At 35.8% G+C, this 19,009-nt stretch overlaps 1 protein-coding gene across 7 annotated transcripts in view; it reads right to left on the minus strand.

The window, feature by feature from the left end:
* Positions 1 to 212: 212 nt before the first annotated feature.
* Positions 213 to 19,009, minus strand: part of ZC3H13 (zinc finger CCCH-type containing 13) — a 100,704-nt gene continuing 81,907 nt past the window's right edge. For 4 of the 7 annotated variants that reach the window (XM_045076657.1, XM_013059808.2, XM_045076659.1 and 1 more), the window contains 7 exons: positions 18,210 to 18,313; positions 16,671 to 17,864; positions 15,383 to 15,904; positions 12,828 to 12,980; positions 11,581 to 11,781; positions 5,862 to 6,025; positions 213 to 1,097 (listed from right to left, as the gene is read on the minus strand). In XM_045076657.1, the coding sequence (XP_044932592.1) occupies positions 927 to 1,097; positions 5,862 to 6,025; positions 11,581 to 11,781; positions 12,828 to 12,980; positions 15,383 to 15,904; positions 16,671 to 17,864; positions 18,210 to 18,313 (2,509 nt within the window). In that variant the 3' untranslated portion in view covers positions 213 to 926. The remainder of the gene's footprint in view (positions 1,098 to 5,861; positions 6,026 to 11,580; positions 11,782 to 12,827; positions 12,981 to 15,382; positions 15,905 to 16,670; positions 17,865 to 18,209; positions 18,314 to 19,009) is intronic. The other 3 variants (XM_004759215.3, XM_045076658.1, XM_045076660.1) reach the window with 2 other exon arrangements.

A 19,009-nucleotide genomic window follows, 5' to 3' on the forward strand; every position in this document is an offset into this window, starting at 1 on the left:
TCTGAATAAGATGATGGTAATGGATTTTAAAGCTCAGAAGACAAAGGTCTGTTAACTTCGGCTTTGTTTCAAGTATTACAGAGCTGTATTTGAAGTATATGCCTCAACTTCTGTTGCCTTATTGAGCAGTAAAATATTTGAAGTATGAAACGTAATTTTGATGACAAATGCTTCAGAACATCAGGAATAAGATCAATAAAGAGCAAAGTGAATCTAGAACAAGGAAAGGTACATTTATTTTAAAAATAAAAACAGCAGGCAGTCTCTGACAACAAACAAAACCACCAAGAATCCAAACACGTCTAATATACATTGTAACAATGCACATATATTTAAAAAAAAACAACAAAGACTCATTAGTAATTTTCTTTCTTTCTTTTTTTTTTTTAAAGAACTTTAGAAAGGAAAAAAGTACTTCGGCTCCCTCCTGCTGTAGGTCTGCCCACAAACGCAGCATGCGCGACCAGCATCCTCTTTCAAGAGTTCTGTACAGCAAAAAATTGCAGTGTGTGCATTCATTATGTGGACACACTGATTCTGAATAAAATCGGTTTCTGTAAGGATGATCCAAAACATAAGTCAGCAGGTCCATTTCATAAAAAATATTCAGAGGCTGCAAGAACAGTGGCAACCGTTTTCCAAAATCTTCAGTTTTAACAAAAGGTAGAGAGTAACTGCTAAATCTAGATGTTTTCACATTATTTTGCATGAGTATCAAGTACTGTGTAAAAATTTATGTAAAATCTTAAAGTTAGCCAAAACTAGTGTCTTTTAAACTTTAGATCAAAGTTGTTCTTCCCCCTTTTACCATGGCTGATAAATCTTTTCTGCCTTTGTCCTGAATGATATCTGTGAAACCAAAGAACTCTGAAAAAAGAGGCAATCCTGAAGGAACACGGTACCAGAAACGTCACTGGAATTCAGTCTTAAGACACACACAGTTCCTGCTGGACGCTGGACTGTGGGAGTTTATTATCCTCCACCTTCTCGTGTCCTGGGGCAAGACAGGTGGTCTTCTTTTTAAACAGCCGAAGACTCAATCGTAGCAAGTCACTGTCTACCACTGGAGCACCCGTGTACGCTTGTTTTACATTCCCCTAATTCGAAGAAAACAAAAACAGATTTTAAAAGATGGATATTATTGGTTAACAGTAGGAACGTCAGGGTAACCTCTAACAAAAAAATCAGAATGGCAAGAAAAGTTAATTTGGGATGGATATTTAAAAGCAAAATTGAGATGTTTTCAGATTCAAGGAATCTTAGAAAAGAAAGCGATCTTTGAAAGGGCACCTCTTGCTTATGAAGTAGGATCTTTAGCAATCCCTGACAGGTAATCAACTAGCTTTTATTTCCAATGACAAAGCAAACAGCAGTCACTGCACAATCCTGAGCATGTCGAAATAAAACCTTTCTTTAGAGCTGCACACTAATTCAATCTTCCTCTTCCAGGACAACCTTTCAGTCCTCGGAAGAGAAGCACTGAACACTCCACATTCCTTACTGGTCTGTTACTGTCCCATGAAACGCAGTCTCTGTAAGTGAACAAATTCCCTAGGAAACAGCTGACATTGCAGTATACCGAGAAACTACCACCTTCCTTCTGCTAAAATGTGTATCTCTATTACTGTAAGTTAAGGCTACATTAGCATTTTTGGAAGTTGCGGTCCTACCATTTTATTAAATGTTCTCCAACTATGTTCATGAAATAAGGTGAGATTTGACTATCTAGCATTCTGCCATTTCTCTTCTTTCTAGGATCCTTAAAGGAACAGTGCTTCCTTGATCACACGCTGTGATACAGTAAATTGACCTTTTACATGTAGTTCTGTGAGTTTAGACTTGTGTACTAAGTCACTTAACCAGGATGACAATCAGAGAAGTTTCATTGTTCAGAAAACTCCCTTTGCTGTCCCTTTGTTCTCACACCCTCTGCCCAGCTCTAACCCTTGGCAACCAATCACAGGGTGTCTCTGATCGTTCTGCCTCTCCAGAACGGCAAATAAATGGAAATTATATATTGCATGCTTTCTGAGACCTGCTCTTGACATTAGTCCATGTTGTTGACAGTACTGGCACTTTGGTTATTTTTTATTACAAATTAGTAATCCATTATATGGATGTGCCCCAGTTTACCAATTAGCTTTGTATAGAACGTTGGGGTGGTTTTCAGTTGTTGGAGACCGTGAAAAGATCTGCTATAAGCTCTTGTGGACAGGTTTTTATATGAACCTAAGTTTTCATTTTTCTAAGGTCAATACCTAGCAATGGGATTACTGGATCATATAGTGAGTATATATTTAACTTTATAAGAAAAACCAAACCATTTTCCAAAATGTCTGGCACCACTTCGCATTTTCACCAGCAATACATGGCAGTTTCAACTGCTCACAGCCTTACCACAGGGGTTTTTGGTGTTTGGTTTTTAGCTATTATAACAGATTCACAATGGTACCTAATTTAAGTTTTAATCTGCATTCTCTAGTGGTTAATACTCTTTAACATCTTTTCATGTGCTTAACCATATATATCCATTTATCCTCTTTGGTGAATTGTCCATTCAAGTCTTGCCCATTTAAAAAAATTGGATTGCCTGTTTTCTGTTAATTTTTGAGAGTTCTTTGTATATTCTAGATACAAGTTCTTTTTAAAAAATTATTTTGTGTATTCTTGTTGCTTGACTTTCCATGCAGACTTTAGAATCAGTTTGTCTGCATCTACAGAACCAACCCTGCTGGGAATTTGCTGCATTGTGTTAAACCTGTAGATCCATTTGGGGAGTCTCCTAATCTTAAGTATATTGAATCTTTCAATACACGAACATGATCTATCTCTCCATTATTTAGGTATTTTTTTTGATCAGTGTTTTATAGTTCTTGGCACACAGATCCTGTAGATGTTTTGTTAGATTTATACCTAAGTATTTTTTGGGGGGAGCCATTGTAAAAAATATTTTTTCCCCTTCACTTCAATTCCCAGGTACTTCTATATACTATTAGTATATGGAAATACAGTTGCTCTTTGCCTGCTTTGTAGCCTGTGACCTTGCTAAACTTAAAAGTTCTAAGAGTATTTCTGGTAAATTCCTTGAAACTTACATGTAGACAATCATGTTGTCTGTGAATAAATACAGTTTTACTTCTTCCCTTCCAATTTATAGGATTTTTATTTTCTTCTGTTACTGAACTGGCTAGAACTTCCAGTAAAATGTAGAGTAGGGTAGTGAGAATAGGCATCCTTGCCTTGTTCCTGATCTCTTCAGGAAATCTCTCAAACTTTTACCATTAAGTATGATATTAGCTGTAGGTTTTTGTAGATACCCTTTAAAAAGTAAAAGACTAAGAATTATTATAAAGGGATGCTAAATTTTATTAAATGTTTTTTTTTGCAGCAACTGATATGATGTATATTTTTTCTTTTTGGTCTGTTACTATGTAGATTACATTGAATGATTTTAAAATATTAAGCCAGCCTTTAATTCAGATGATATATGGTACTTGGTTGTGGTGTAGTCTTTTTTACATATTGCTGGCTTTGATTTCCAATTTTTGAGGATTTTTTATGTCTATGTTCATAAGAGATAGTGATCTGTAGTTTTCTTGATATTCCAAGTACTGCTGGCCTCATACAATGAGGTGGGAAGTACTACTGTTTCTTCAATTTTCTGGAAGAAATTATGTAGAAACGATATTATTTCTAACTTAAAGGTTTGGTAGATTTTGCAAGTGAAACCATCTGAGAGTGGAGAATTCTTTTCCAAAAATAAAAAACAAAACCAAATAAAAGAGACATAGGACTATTCAGATTTTCTATTACTTCTTGAGGAAGTTTTGGTGCCTGTGGCTTTTACAGTAATTGATCCATTTTTTCTAAATTGTCAAACTTACGTGCATAGATACAATATTATCCTTTCAATAGGATAATATCTGTAAGACCTGTAGGGCATTACCAATATTTTTCATTTTTTCAGAACCAAATTTTGGGTTCACTACTTCTGTTTTCCTATTTATTTTTGGTATTCTTTCTTTCCTTTTGCCTCCCACAGGTTCTATACATTCTTTCAACAAATCTGAGTTAAACTCATTTAGAGCAGCTAAGTGTTCTCTTTGTATCCTTCACCTATCTCTTCTGATGTGGAGTATTATTTATATATTTTAAAAATCATTCTTTATTTAAAGATAATGCCAATATATGAGTTTGCTATCTTTACACTTTTTTTCATTATCCAGTAAGTAGTACCACTTTCCTCAATGAATGGTCCTATTCTGTACTTTTCCTTCATAGTTATACATTTTAAAGGTTTTTGTTTATATTTCTTAGCATTTTTCATGAGATTCTCTAACGTCTGAAATTTTTTTTCTTCAGTTGTCTCTTCAGCTTTTGAGCAAGTATTTTTAACCTCGAGCAATCAGAAAGCTCACAATGCTTTTTTTAGATGGATCATTTAAACATTTATACTGTCCCACTGTAACTTTTTATAATGTGTCATGTGCTAGTTAATGGTCTGTGCCCTGCACTAAAGGATAATAAGGTTCTGACAAAAGAATTCTGAGAACAGAATTCTCAAGGAGAATTTTACAAGGGTATTTTTAGTTGTCACAACTTTTGAAAAGCATATGGCATATTAGAGGAGGAACGAGGAAATGCTACAAAATATTTTTTATAAAAAGGGGGCAGGACTCTGGTGAGACTTCAAGATGTGCAGCCTCTCTGCACTGAAGCCTCCTCCTTGAGCCAAAAGAACATGATGTGACGGATTAGTTTTCAAATTTGGTACTGAGGGTGGAATAGCACTCTGCAGACATAAAAGGGAAGGGAATTCATTACACGCATGCTTATTAGGGCTACCTGGGGTTTAATTCCCTGGGAAGAACTTCCAACGGAGAAAAGCTGCAAGGAGGACGAGGCACCGAAGCAACTGAATGCAGGGAACTAAGTAAGTAGTGTCGAAGTATATAAAATGGGAGTGCGAAGAATGACTGTAGCAGCTCTGTAAAAAGTAGTTCTAAGCCAGGACTTTTATCAGGAAAGACCTTAAAAACCTCCTATGCCTTGTATCTGTTTCTACTTTAATCTTTTGAATTCATCCCTTGCTTTTTCATGAATTTTTCTTTAATGAAGTACACTTTCTCCCATCCAAGTACTAACCAGGCCCGACCCTGCTTAGCTTCCGAGATCAGACGAGATCGGGCGTGTTCAGGGTGGTATGGCCGTAGACAATGAAGTACACTTTCTGCTAGCAGTGTTTTCTTAAATGTCCCCAGGTAAAAAGCTAGTGAGTATTTCTCTGATCTTTTAATACCAACTCTCTTAGGCTTTTTAAAGTTAAGACTTTTTCAATTTCTCATGATCAGATCTCTCCCAAATCTAAATTTCTATTTCTCTTATGTTTCAATTCCCTTTACTCTTCTCAAGTAAAAGCTTAAGTATAATCACTTTAATTTATTTTCCTTTCTTCTGACTTGGTACATTCTCATAAACGCTACTTCCTATAAATATCATCATTCTGTGTCTGGAAAATTTTTCCCTCCCCCGATCTTGTTTAGATAATGAAACATACTAGAAATTTACCTTGAGGAACTTTGCAAATGAAAATAATTCACAGAAAGAGTATTTTAAACTTTATGCATATAATTTTGAATAACAAATTGCTATGCACAAATGTTCATCAATACTATTAAAGTAAAATGAAAACTATTATAAATAGAATTCTTCCTTTTATATCTATAGAAGACTAGGAAACCGAACTCACAAAAGCAGATAATGAGACCTTAATCTCACCTTAAAGCAATCAAATAGGGGGAAAAAAAGCCATTCATCGATACAATGCATACACTCTGCATTTTTTTTCAAGTAAACAGTACCTTCTCATTTTTAACAAGCTGCTTCCTGATTGCTGAATCCCGTCTGAAGCATAACGCTTTACAACATGGTCCAAGATTACTAAGGAGACTTGCTCGCTCTTCTTTTCGTAGTAATGCAGCCATGTTGAGAGCCCCCAATTCATGTTCAAAAAGACTGTCTGCATCTTCCAATAAAAACAAACAGGCATTAAGTTTTCCGAAAATAGGGAAGTGTTACTGGCTGCTTCAATATTCCAAAGTCTGTACTTTACCAGTTGGTGAAAATTACTTTATATTAAAGGCAATATACTTACACATAGTATGCCACAAAACAAGTCTCAAGAAATTTAGGAGGACTGAAATCATATCCTGCATCTTTTCAGACCACAACAGTATAAAACTAGAAATTATAAGGATAAAAAAAATGTGGAGGCTCAACAACATCCTTAGTTATTGAACCTACTAAAAACAACCAGAGGATCAACAAAGAAAGAGGGAAACAAAAAATACATGGAGATAATGAAAATAAAAACACAACAGTTCAATATCTTGGGGATACAGCAAAAGCAGTTTTCAGAGGGAAACTAAGAGCAATAGAGGCCTACCTCAAGAAACAAGAAAAATCTCAATCTATCCTTAAGCCTAAAGGAACCAGAAAATATAAGAACAAAGCCCAAGGTGAGAAGGAAGGAATAATAAAGATCAGAAGAAATGACAGAGAATTAAAAAAAAAAAATCAGTAGAAAAGATCAATGAAACCAAGAGCTGGTTCTCTTAAAAGGAAAATCAAGGAAAAAAGTAAGACACAAATTTAAGAGAAATGAGAAAGAAGTAACAACCAACACCAGAGAAAAACAAAAGATTGTAAGGGAGTACTATGAAAAATTATATGTCAACAAACTGGACAACCTAGAAGTGGATAAATTCCTAGAAATATACAGTCTTCCAAAACAGAATCAAAAAGAAATAGAATCTGAACAGACTGACTGCTAGTAACAAAACTGAGCTGGTAATCAAAAGTTCCCAACAAAAGTTCAGAAGCAGATGGATTCACAGGTGTTCTATCAAAAACTTAAAAAAAGAAAAGCTAATAAGTTAATACCCATTCACCTCAAACTATTCCCTAAAACTACTTCACCTCAAACTACTTCCTAAAATAGGAAGGAAAGCTTCCAAACACATTCTATGAGGCCAGCATTACCCTGACACCCAAACCCAAAGACATCACAAAGTAAGAAAACCACAGGCCAATATTTCTGATGAACATTGATGTAAAAACCCTCAACAAAATATTAAGAAAACACATTCAACAGTACATTAAAAGGATCATTTACCAAGATAAAATGGGATTTTTCTGTGGATGCAAGGATAAAAATGGTTCAATAAGGATAAAAATCCTATTACCTCATTGGTGAAGAAAAAGCATTTCTTTGCTTGAGAAATGTTGAGAAAAGTCAACATTTGGGAACATACTTCAACATTAAAAAGGGCAAATAATAAATAAACTCTTAAAAAAAAAAAAGGGCATATAAGACAAACCCATTGCTAACCTCATACTCAATGGTGAAAAAAGTGTTCCCTCTAAGATCAGGAATAGCACTCTTGACACTTTAATTCAGCACAGTACTAGAAGTCCTAGCCACAAAAATAAAAGGTGTCCAAATTGGTAGGAAGAAGTAAAACTGCCACTGTTTACATATGGCATAGCACACAGAAAACCCTAAAGACTTTACCAAAAAATTTCTAGAGGTAACAAATTATTTTAGTAAAATTGAAAGATACAAAATTAATATCCAGAAATCAGCTGATTTCTATACACTATAACAAAGTTATAGACAAGGAATGAAGAAAAAAATTTCATTTATAATTGCACCAAAACCAAATAACTGGGAATAAACTTAAACAAGGAGGTTAAAGACCTGTACTCTGAAAACTATAAAACACTGAGGAAAGAAACTGAAGATACAAATGCAAAGACATACCATGCTTGTGGTTTAGAAGAATAGTGTTAAAATAGTCTATACTACCAAAGCAACCTGCAGATTCAATGCAATTTCTATCAAAATACCAATAATGTTCACACAACTAGAACAAATAATCCTAAAATGTGTACGGAACCACCTAAGAGCCCAAATAGCCAAAGTTATCTTGGGGGGAAAAAGAACAATGCTGGAGGGATCACAATCCCAGATATCAACATATACTACAAAGCTACAGATAAATTAATACAGAGAACAAACTCATGGTTGCTGCGGGGTGGGGAGGGAAGGATGGACAATGAGCAAAATGGGTGAGAGGCAGCTTCCAGCTATGGAACAAAGAAACCACTGGGATGAAAGGTACAGCACAGGGGATATGCTGAATAGTATTATAACAGCATATGATGACAGACGGCCGCTACACTTGTGAACAGAGCATAACACAGAATTGTTGTATTGCTATATTGTACAACCGAAACACAATGCCAACCATACTTCAAAAATTTAAAAGGCATTATATTCTCTGAAAGGTCTTGAACATGTAGTTATGTTGCTAGTCTTAAACAAAAGTAAATATTCAGATAGCCTCTTTAAGAGGTAAGACACGTAGCCTTAGGGAGAAAGAATTTAGACTTTGATTGCTGTTCATGACTGGAAAGAAAAGTTCAAGTTAGAAAGTGGAGTTAAATTCAGTATACTGCTTACCCCTGACTATTACATAAAGTTCTAGATTACATTTCACGACTTTATTATAGCAATATTCAAATGCAGTAATACATTTTGTGACCTCTTAAAAAAAAATCAGGAAAGTGACAAGATGTTAGACAACCCGCAAATTTTATCCCAGATTTGGTCACTATTAAAAGCAACATATTAAAATCAGTCATAACACGCCAAGATGGGGAGAAAACACTTAAATATCTCCTTAGCTTTAATGGAAAATAAAGAGGTTAAAATAAACAAAAAATCAAAATAACAGAATAGGGCCAGTTAGGAATCCAAATATATATATAACAGAGTAGTAATTTCAAAGCTAGCATTCTATAAGCTAGCCAGAAGGCCAGAAGTACCAAAAGGTACCAGATACCACTTATATGATCAAATACGTTACTGTTACAGTCCACAAAGGAAAACAGTAATTAACAGCTAGTAAAAACAAAGTAGACATATTTAAGAATGAATGAGACTGCATATTTCACTTTCATTTTCTGAACCACAAAGTACAGTGAGAATAGATAATTAAACGAGTTAGTCTCACCTAATATATCTAGTCAATAGGTTTGTATACCTGTCAGTAGGAACAGAATATAAGAAAAGGGTAAATAAATATAAAGAAAAAACTCAAAACCAGTTTGCAAATGTTGGTGTCTACCAGAATTATCTGAGGAGCTTTCTATAATACAGTGCCAGGGTTCTACCACAGTTATCTACAAAACGTCCAGTTGGACCAGCATACCTAAGTGGAAAAAAGCCGTTACTCAGGTGAATAGTCATAAAACATACTGAGCCAATCAACAACAATCACAAAAAAAACCCCAAAACCCCATAATATTAACTACCCTTCCATTATAATGTAGAAGAAATGTGCACGGAGCCCATTTTATTCCTTGGAAACTAGTCACTATGACAAATTTCTTTTTGTTGAAATCCTTATTTTCTGCTTTTAAAACAATACAAAACACACACTTGCACATGTCCTTAGAAAGTCCAACATGGTTAAACTTCCAGTTTCTTCATGGTTCTCATTGTACTTTTTTTTTTTAAATTAAGTCTTCACCCAACATGGGGCTTGAACTCATGACCTTGAGGATCAAGAGTTGCAGGCTCTACCAACCAGGCGCCCGTACTTGTTTTTAATCTATCACACTACACACAGAAAACCCAGACAAAAGCAATTTAAATTTCAGTATACATGTAAAGTTTCGGTCTTCAACCTTAGAATTTTTTTCAAATTTACATATGATGTAGGGATATACTTTCTTCAGTATTGGGTTACTGAAACAGACTAAATGGGATAGGAAAAAATCAGTTATCAATTATTTTACAAATACCTACTGAAAACCTACTGTGTGTCAAGTACTCTTCTAGGCAACAGCATAATTAGAATGTCTAAAATGATTAGACAAAGAATACAGCAGTAAACAAAGTCCCATCCCTTAGGACACTTCTATTCAGCATCATGTACCAATTCTCTCATTCTCTAAAAAGCTATCACAGCAAAAAAATAGGAGATCTGACTGAAAAGCAACAACTAACCCCCTTTTATAATGTATGTCATCAAGTTAGGGTCAAACTGCATTTCTGTAGTTAGCAAAATCATAGGAGCAAACAGCTTCAGAGGTGGGTAAGACCTTAGGGGTTTCGTTCCATCATTTTATACCCATAGGAATTACCTGCTTAAGGTCACAGAGCCAACCAAACAAGGCAGAAAGTGGGGGGCAGGAACCCAAGAGTTTGGTCATTTGTCAAGTTAATATACATTCACAATTATAATTTGTTTCATATACATACATTCTGTGTTCATTGGGACATGTCAAAATAAAGTGTTTCAGAGCTTATGCTAACAATCGGGAAAAAAAAACCCATGAAACAAAACATTTTCAATTTTAGGAAAAAGCTTAATTTTAAGAATTATTTTACTTTCACAAACATGATATAAAATTAAATGCTGCTTTGATGTTTTTCTCCTTTCCTTCTTTTTACCACCCAGTCATCCCCCTATTAATTATTGATAAGGTAGGAACCAGATAAAACAGAAAAAAATACATAAACTAAATAAAGGAATATCCTAGAAAATAGAAAGAAAATGGTAGAACAGTGAAAAGTTGTTGGCATAAGGTCTAAAATCAATAAAATATTTTCAAAAGAAATAGTAACAGTATTTATTGAGTGTCACTACATATGAGGAATTGCTCAAAGTATTTTCCTCATAATACCTCTTTTTGTTCCTCCTAATGATCTTACGAAGCTGATGGTCTAATTATTCCCAACATACAAATGGTGACACTAACAAGTAGCGATTAAATAATAGCTAATCAGTGGTGAGCCTAGTGAGGAATCCAGACCATCTGGCCTAGACACCACGTTCAAAGTTTTTAATTCCTTTGTTAAAGGCTCAACCTACACATCTGCATTTGGGTAGAACTCTGCATTTCCCAAAGGAAAAGGGTGCCAAGACACCCAACTTACTTAGATATGAAAAATATCTATTCCATTCTTCCAGGCTCTGCTTTGTTTAGTTTTGGGAACACCACTGAGCGCTCTGACATTTGAACTTACCTGTTAAAAAAGTAATTATGGTAAGAAAGATCACTTGGGCTATTTTCGTAACTTTTCTGTGGGTTTTAATTTTCATGGTCAAAATTGCTTTTTAAAATTTCAAAGAAGAGGGGCACGTGGGTGGCTCAGTGGGTTAAAGCCTCTGCCTTCAGCTCAGGTCATGATCCCAGGGTCCCGGGATCGAGCCCCGAGTCGGGATCTCTGCTCAGCGGGGAGCCTGCTTCCCTTTCTCTCTCTGCCTGCCTCTCTGCCTACTTGTGATCTCTCTCTGTCAAATAAATAAATAAAATCTTTTAAAAAAAAATTTCAAAGAAGATTTAAATAAAGAGCATGAGTGAATCCTCAAACAAAACAAACAAAACATGAAACAAAAAAACCCAGTTCCAATATGGTAAGTGCTGCATGAGAACAGAACAGCACCCTTTGCAAAGGCACTTAATTAACAGTTACAGCAGACACTGCACAAAATAAAATGGAATTACCTTTGGGTTTTTCTAAAAGTCTCTGACATGTTTCTTTGACTTTGGTGAAGAGTTCAGAACCTGCCAACTTCTTAGAAATCCCAACTCTTAGCATAACAGCTGCAGGTGTGAATTTTAACAATGCAGCCCCAGGCTCTCGTGGTTCTTTTGGATGCTTTGGCATAAGACCAGACCAATCCACATCTATCACATCTAATGGATCTGTAAAAAGTTAAGAAAAGGATTTTTTTTCCCACACCAAGAAACATTCTTGTTATCTTTAGAGAAACAAAAATTGCTAAACACAGCATTAAATAAGTGCTTTGAACCAAAAATGTCTTATTCTTAAAATGAAAGCTTTCCTATAAAGACAAATATTTAGAATCTAAGGACTTTACAATAAAAAACCTCACCAAAAGAAAATAGGCAAGCAAACAAAAACCCAAACACATTCCTATAAATAACTCAGGCAGCGGCTATTAATACTAAAAACAAATAATCCACCCACTGACAGGGAACAACTGTGAAAAATTAACAAAGTAGTATTCTATTTAGAAGTACCTAATGACATATAATAAAAAAGGTAACAATCATACATACCTTCTACATTAGTAGGAAAAATTACGAAACATAAAAAATTAAGTCAAAATAAAAGTTTAATATTTTACATACCCACACATAGCAAAGAGCCTCATGATGACTTAAAAAAACGTTAAAACAATCAGACTATTTGGGATATTCAACAGGAACATCAATGGGTGTTATTTCATGGTGCAGTCACTAGAATAAGCTCTGGCAATGCATAAAGTATATTATAAGGGAAAATAATTCGGTTCAGAAAACTGACAGGTATACAGATACTGTTCAAATATAATTTCAACGATTGTGAATTTTTGAATGATTGTTTCAAAAATTGGTTTGTGAAACCACAATTTTGAAGTTCTGTACCATATGTCTACCACCTAGAACATTGTTAGGCAATCAGTATTTGGTTAGATTCTAGGTCATGTAATATGAATCTTAACCTGTGGAATGGAATCTTAGAACTTTGCTATTGGGACCCTTTCCAATTTATGGACAATGTCTACTTAAAAATGAGCAGACCATATGGACTATAATTTTCATTTTATTGGCCTTTCAGTCTTAAACATAAAGGGAAAAATTCCAACTGCCTTTCATTAATTCACACAGCATGAAAGGGAACAAAAACTACCTTAAAAATTATCTGACTTATGATATTATGTTCAACCACACTTGTAAATGATTACCTGGCATCTTCTCCTCATCCTGTTGGTCTTCCCTCTTTTCAGCATCACCTGCCAGAATTTCATCTAGCTCATCATCGCTGATTGGCTCATATCCTTCTCCAGCACCAGATCCTAATGAATGTGCATCATCTAACTTGGATTCGTCATCTCCTGCTTTGGAAAGATCAATTTCTTGTCAAAGAGCACATCTAAGGGACATCTAAGTGAAACCAAAGAGCAAACACTAAAAATACCTGAAAAGTTTTTTTTTCCTTAGAAAACTACATTTCTTAATTATTTAAAATACTTAACAATTCAAAAAGAAAAAAACTGAAATTTAATGGCAAGAACACAGTATAACAGCAACATCGAAACAAGTTATAAGAAACAAGTTACAATTAAAATATGACATAAGGTACCACTAATTTATTAATGTTGCTGGCATGTGTCAATTTCTTATAAACTTCAAGTAAATCCAAATTTACTAACTTCAAAAGGATGCAATAATTTCTTTACCTATATAAGCTCATTAACTCAAAAGACTTGCAGACCTGTTCATAGAATTTAGCTGATGATATGAAGATCTTTACAGCAGTGAGGTAAAAATGTAAAAGTGCCATTAATCTTCTCCCTACCTCCCCATTCATCGTCCCTATTCCAACACAATTTTAAAAAGAATGCTGTAATATAATTTTAAAATATTTTGTTGGTACCACCAGCATTCATTTTATTTACCTTACTTATCTATCTCAACCACATAAGCTAAGCTTTGTCACCTGGTGAGTTAGTTGTGAACTTAAAACTTTCCCAGAACTACACAGTATGCTTAATATTTCTAATCAGCAGTTACCCACATACTTTACTGAGTTTACAACACTAGTTTTCAAAATGCAACACTATGCTTCACAGGTATAAATTTGCAGCAAATAAAATACAGTAAACTATGAGATGTTTCTAGTCATCCCATAATTTTCTATTCTATTAAATTCTTTAATAATCTCCTTATGCCTCCACCAATTTGCTTTTAAGGTAACCAACTTTAATGAGTTCATTATAGAAATATATGTCTAAACATATATGCAAATAACATTTTTATTTTTTCAAGTTTATCCAACTAATTTTCCTACTTTAGGAATAAAATTTTTTATCTCACATTAGGTAATTCACCTATAAATTTTTATGCTATGTTATCTGTGATCACAACCAGTGAATGATATGATGTATCTTAGGGATGAGGGCCACTGACTCCAATCACAAGAGAGCTATTATAATGATTAGTTCAGTTATATTCAATTATACCCCAAGGTTGTACCTCCATTAGTGCCATCACGATTTGAGGCTATTTATGCTCATTATTGAGATGGAACTGTAATGTGAAGAATACTGAGATAAAAATGTTTCTGTTAGGGAGAAAAAGTATCTAACAGATGGTGTACTGGAATATATCTAATCAGTTAACCAAGAAATGGTAAAAAGATGTTTACAGTTCCAAAAGAATATGAATTTTACTCTGGGCCCAATGTTATAATATGGCAAATGAAAAGAACAGTAAAATATTGCCACTTACATACAAGTATCTCATAATTTCTTGAGGGATTGAAATGCAGAGGTTTTATCAGAATGGTATATGCACTGGTACTAGAACTGGACAATCCAAGGAGAAAGAAGTTCCAGGAGAATTTCCAGGGGAGTCATTACTATTGTTAAGCCAGCTTATAATTCACCAATAAGTAAGATGTGTGGTATGTATGCACAGGCAGTACCTATTTTCATTCATCAACCATTTACTGTGTCCTTGTTATAGTCTTGATGATAAAGAAATGAAAAGCTCTGGGTCCCTAACAAAGGAATACAGTATAGTGGGGGAGAAAACCATAGAAAAATTACTGTAATACAGTGTGGGGATGCTATAAAAGCAATTCAGACCAGGTGCTCTGAAAAACCCTTAGAGCAGAGAAGGCTTCACAGAGGAAATGACACACAGACTGGGAGTTGATGTCTGAGTAAAAGAAGATAAAAGGGCAAATGTCTACCAACAATGGGAAGAGAGGGGACAAAGATGGCTGGAGTGTAGTGCCTTCAGAGAATTCAGAGGTGTGAGTCAGTCTGTGGTACAGTCTGGGGCTGAAAGAGGAGTAGGGCAGTGGAGAATGATGTTCCCCAATGCTGAGGCTGGCTCTGAGTGGGTCAGAGGGGAAATGCAGCTTTGGGGAATGTGTATAGTTTCATGTATTTGTTCTCAACTGCCCTGGAAAACAGGATCACTAATAGCTATTTAGTCCATCTCTGAACCAAGAAACAACTTCTGTTTGTGATTTTTTTTAAGCATCTAAGAAAAGGAAGTGATACCTAATTTTTTAACACCTCCAGAAACCACATCTAAGTTTCTTTTATTTCATATAGGCTCATTTGAACGAAGTCTATCCTGACAGTTCCAATCAGGGGAATGCATTTTTGAAATATCACAGGGCTTTTCCTTATGCATATCAGCAGAACACCTTAAGAAAATGTTTTGTTTCCTATATAAATGGAAAAGGAACAGAGCAGGATAACAGACAAAAACGTGTGGCACTCACCTTCCACACTCTCAGTTCTCTCAGCTTTGTTTATATCTTCAAATCCCTGCACAGATCCTAGATCTTTATCCATTTTTTCCTTATCCGAAGCAAGAGAATCTCGTGAAGTGCCTTCTAGGTCTCTTTCATGTTCACTTTCCAGTTTTATTTCACTGCGTTTAACAGGCTCTATTTGAGAAGAACTCTCAAAAGTTCTGTCTCTGTCTCTGTCCCTGTCCCTTTCCACAGAATCAGGAATTAGTCTCTCTCTTTCCCTGTCCAAATCTCTCCTTTTGTCTCGTTCTCTCTCTCGTTCCCGCAATCTATCTCGATCCCTGTTCCGTGGCCAATCTTTATCAGCATCTCGGTCCCATTCTCTCTGTCTTGTATCTCTCCTCTCTCTTTCCCGCTCTCTATCATGCTCATACCGATCACGTTCTTGAAGCCTATCTCTGCTATCAAACGACCCGGATCTTGAATGGACCTGTCGATCCGATTCAGGAGAACTTCTTCTCGAACTATGGCTCCTTGAGTCCTGGCGATCTAAAATAAATATACAAAGAGTTAACATATGAGAAGATAAAACATGCTTCATTGTTGCTACACTTGTGGTGAGCAAAGCTTAAGTCAAATCACTCTGTTATATACAACACCTCCAACTAATGCAACATTCTATGTCCACTGTACTTTAAGAGGAAGAAAATGCTTCATATCTTAGGATCTTAGGGTCCTTTAAAGCTTACAATTTGATACTTCTCTATTCCCAATTATACACCGAACTCATTTTAAGGAAAAATTGATCTCTCTCCATTAAAGTGCTAATTAAATATGTAAAAGACAAGGAAACACGTTTATTTCCACTATAACCACAAAATATCTTCTAAGAAATATATGCGTAAAATGGGCCAGCATTAACAGAACTGATCACTTCATTATATGATCTCTTCCTATATCCTACCTTATTTTCTGGGGTCAAAAGAAAAAGCACTGGCTGTAGGAAGAAGAGCAGGAAGGTTAAAATTTTAGGCATCAATAAGGGACCTGAATACATAAGCCCTTCCACCAAGATATACTTACTAACATCTTGATGTTAAACTGATGGGCGTCACTCAAAGTATCTCTATTATAACGCTGGTATTAAATGGTAACGTTTTGGTGGCATGCTTAAGCTTTTAAGCTCCTTAAACTTTAAGGCACTGTGTATCATAACCAATTTCGCATTTACTTTATAATCTGCATAAAATATAAAATTACATGTAATATACTAAGACAGGAAACACTTGGCTAGATTATAATTCAATTTTATTACCTGAAGAAGTACTTCGACTGGGTTCTCCACGCTTTAACTGATCAATCCTAGATTTTCTCTCTCCTGTGATTTCCAGACTTTTTGTTTTCTCTCTATCCCTTGAGCCACTATGCAGTACTCTCTTTCGACCACTCTGGTCATCTCCACTTCGATGGGCAGAATCATTGGATGGGGAACGGAGACGACTAGACGTATGACTGCGATTACTCCGATTGCTCCCAAGGCTGCTACTCCTCTTCTGATCCACTGGCTTGCGATGTGGCGCATCTTCTATAGTGACATGAGGTGCCTCTACTTTTTCCGCCCGTGTTCTATGGCATTTTCTATGTGAGTCTTCGTTGGCGGTACTGGGTGTGGCAGAGGCGGCAATGGCGGCGGCAGATGTGCTGAAGGTGGTGGCAGCAGATGCGGAGAGAGTAGCAGGGGCAGTGGTACTGGCAGCAGTGGCTGCAGGAGGAGGAGGAGGAGGAAGAGAAGACGGAGAAGGTGTCCTTCCAGGAGTAGGAGCCCTGGCAGCGTGCTCCGGTTCTGCCCCCTCGGCACGGTCAGGTACATCCTCATCAGACCAGTCACTGAATGCCGTATCTTCTTTTTTCTGAGAATCCTCTAGACTGCCATCCTTACCATTGGAAATTTCAACCAGTTCCTCTCTGGTTGTTATAGGGGGAGTCCGTGGGCCTCTCTTCTTCTTATTCTGCAGTACTGCTTCTTCATCAGAAATATCAGAATCGCCTTTGGATTTTTTACGTTTTTTTTCAATACTTTTCTTCTTCTGTCCTTTTTTTGGTGAAAATACCTGACCATCTTCAGATGCTGTCTCTGTGTTACCCCTTTCTATCCCAACATCGTCCTCTTTCTTTTTCTTAATAGGTTTCTTTTGAATTTTTGCTTTTTTCTTGTTCTCATCATGAGCTCGATCAGATATGTCTCGATCATCAGACGGGTGGTGTCCCATCATGTCTTGTGCACGAGTTCTTGAACTTTCCATAATTTCTATCTGTTCTCTTTGCTTATCTACAGAAGAAACTTTCTCTTTGAGCTCCTGCTCTTCATAGCGCCTTGAACTCTCTTTTCTTTCTAGTTTACGATCTTCCTCTTTCCATCTACCCTGCCTGTCTTCTGTAAGGTGTGATGGACTGAGAGAACGAGACTCTTGAGGTCGTACAACCTGGCTCAAGAGTCTATGTTTTTCATCTATACAAAAAGATGAAAGTAATCACACTTTCACCAGGTAAACAACATGGCATGTTACATAGAAATAATAATAACCCAACCTCTCACTTTTCATTTTAAAACTTTAAAAGTGGCAGTAATTTCACTCACAATAGGGCTTTATTACAAATAGTAGGAGATGACAGTGCCAGCACGATACAGGAACTGTATTTCTAGCATATACTTTAGTCACATGAGATATTCAGAGGCAGCAAAGCAAGAAAAGTTTTAAAATCTTACTTCATCATTTTCTACTAATGCCAAAGAATGATCTCATGGTTATAAAAGAAAGTGGATATAGAAACACAGAAAATAGATTCTGCTTACTTTTATCATCTCCGCTGTTGTACGCATCACTGTCGGGAGAATGCTCTCGCCGGCGCTTAGGTGACTGACGAGGGCTAGGACTTCCTTCATTTCTATAACGTTTCCTAAGTTGAACAAATATAATTTATAAACCTCCAGGGGATAAAAAAGTGATTTCTTTACTAGTATTATTTCTTTACTATAACTAGCTATATCATACAAAAAGGTATTCAGCATCTTTTTTTTTAAAGATTTTATTTATTTATTTGACAGAGAGAGATCACAAGTAGACGGAGAGGCAGGCAGAGAGAGAGATAGAGGGAAGCAGGCTCCCCGCTGAGTAGAGAGCCCGACGCAGGACCCGAGACCATGACCTGAGCCAAAGGCAGTGGCTTAACCCACTGAGCCACCCAGGCTCCCCGATATTCAGCATCTTTAATAAAATTCTTCACTTCGTTTGTTAAGACACACAATTGTGGACTTAAAATACACGGCAATAGGTCTTTCTTCATTAAATCACCAGATTTAATTACTACAAGATGGTAACATACAACAGAGGCATTAATAATATACTAATGCACCCTTGACTAAAACTTACTCATTAATTTTAATTTTTATGATAAAGAAATATTTTATATTGGGAAGCCAAATGAGAAAATTTAGTATTTGCTTTGGAGTCAAAAAAGACATGAATTTAAGTTAGTTATATAATACACCGAGTGTCAGTCACGTTGTGGGTATACTGGAAAAATTGGTTCCTTCCCTCTTCTTAGAACAAAAATCACTTGTTTGGTGGCAAGTTAATAAAATAATTCATATGT

The sequence above is a fragment of the Mustela putorius genome, unplaced genomic scaffold (genome assembly GCF_011764305.1).
Source record: "Mustela putorius furo isolate JIRA1106 unplaced genomic scaffold, ASM1176430v1.1 tig00000179_pilon_pilon_pilon, whole genome shotgun sequence".
Lineage (NCBI taxonomy): Eukaryota > Metazoa > Chordata > Mammalia > Carnivora > Mustelidae > Mustela > Mustela putorius.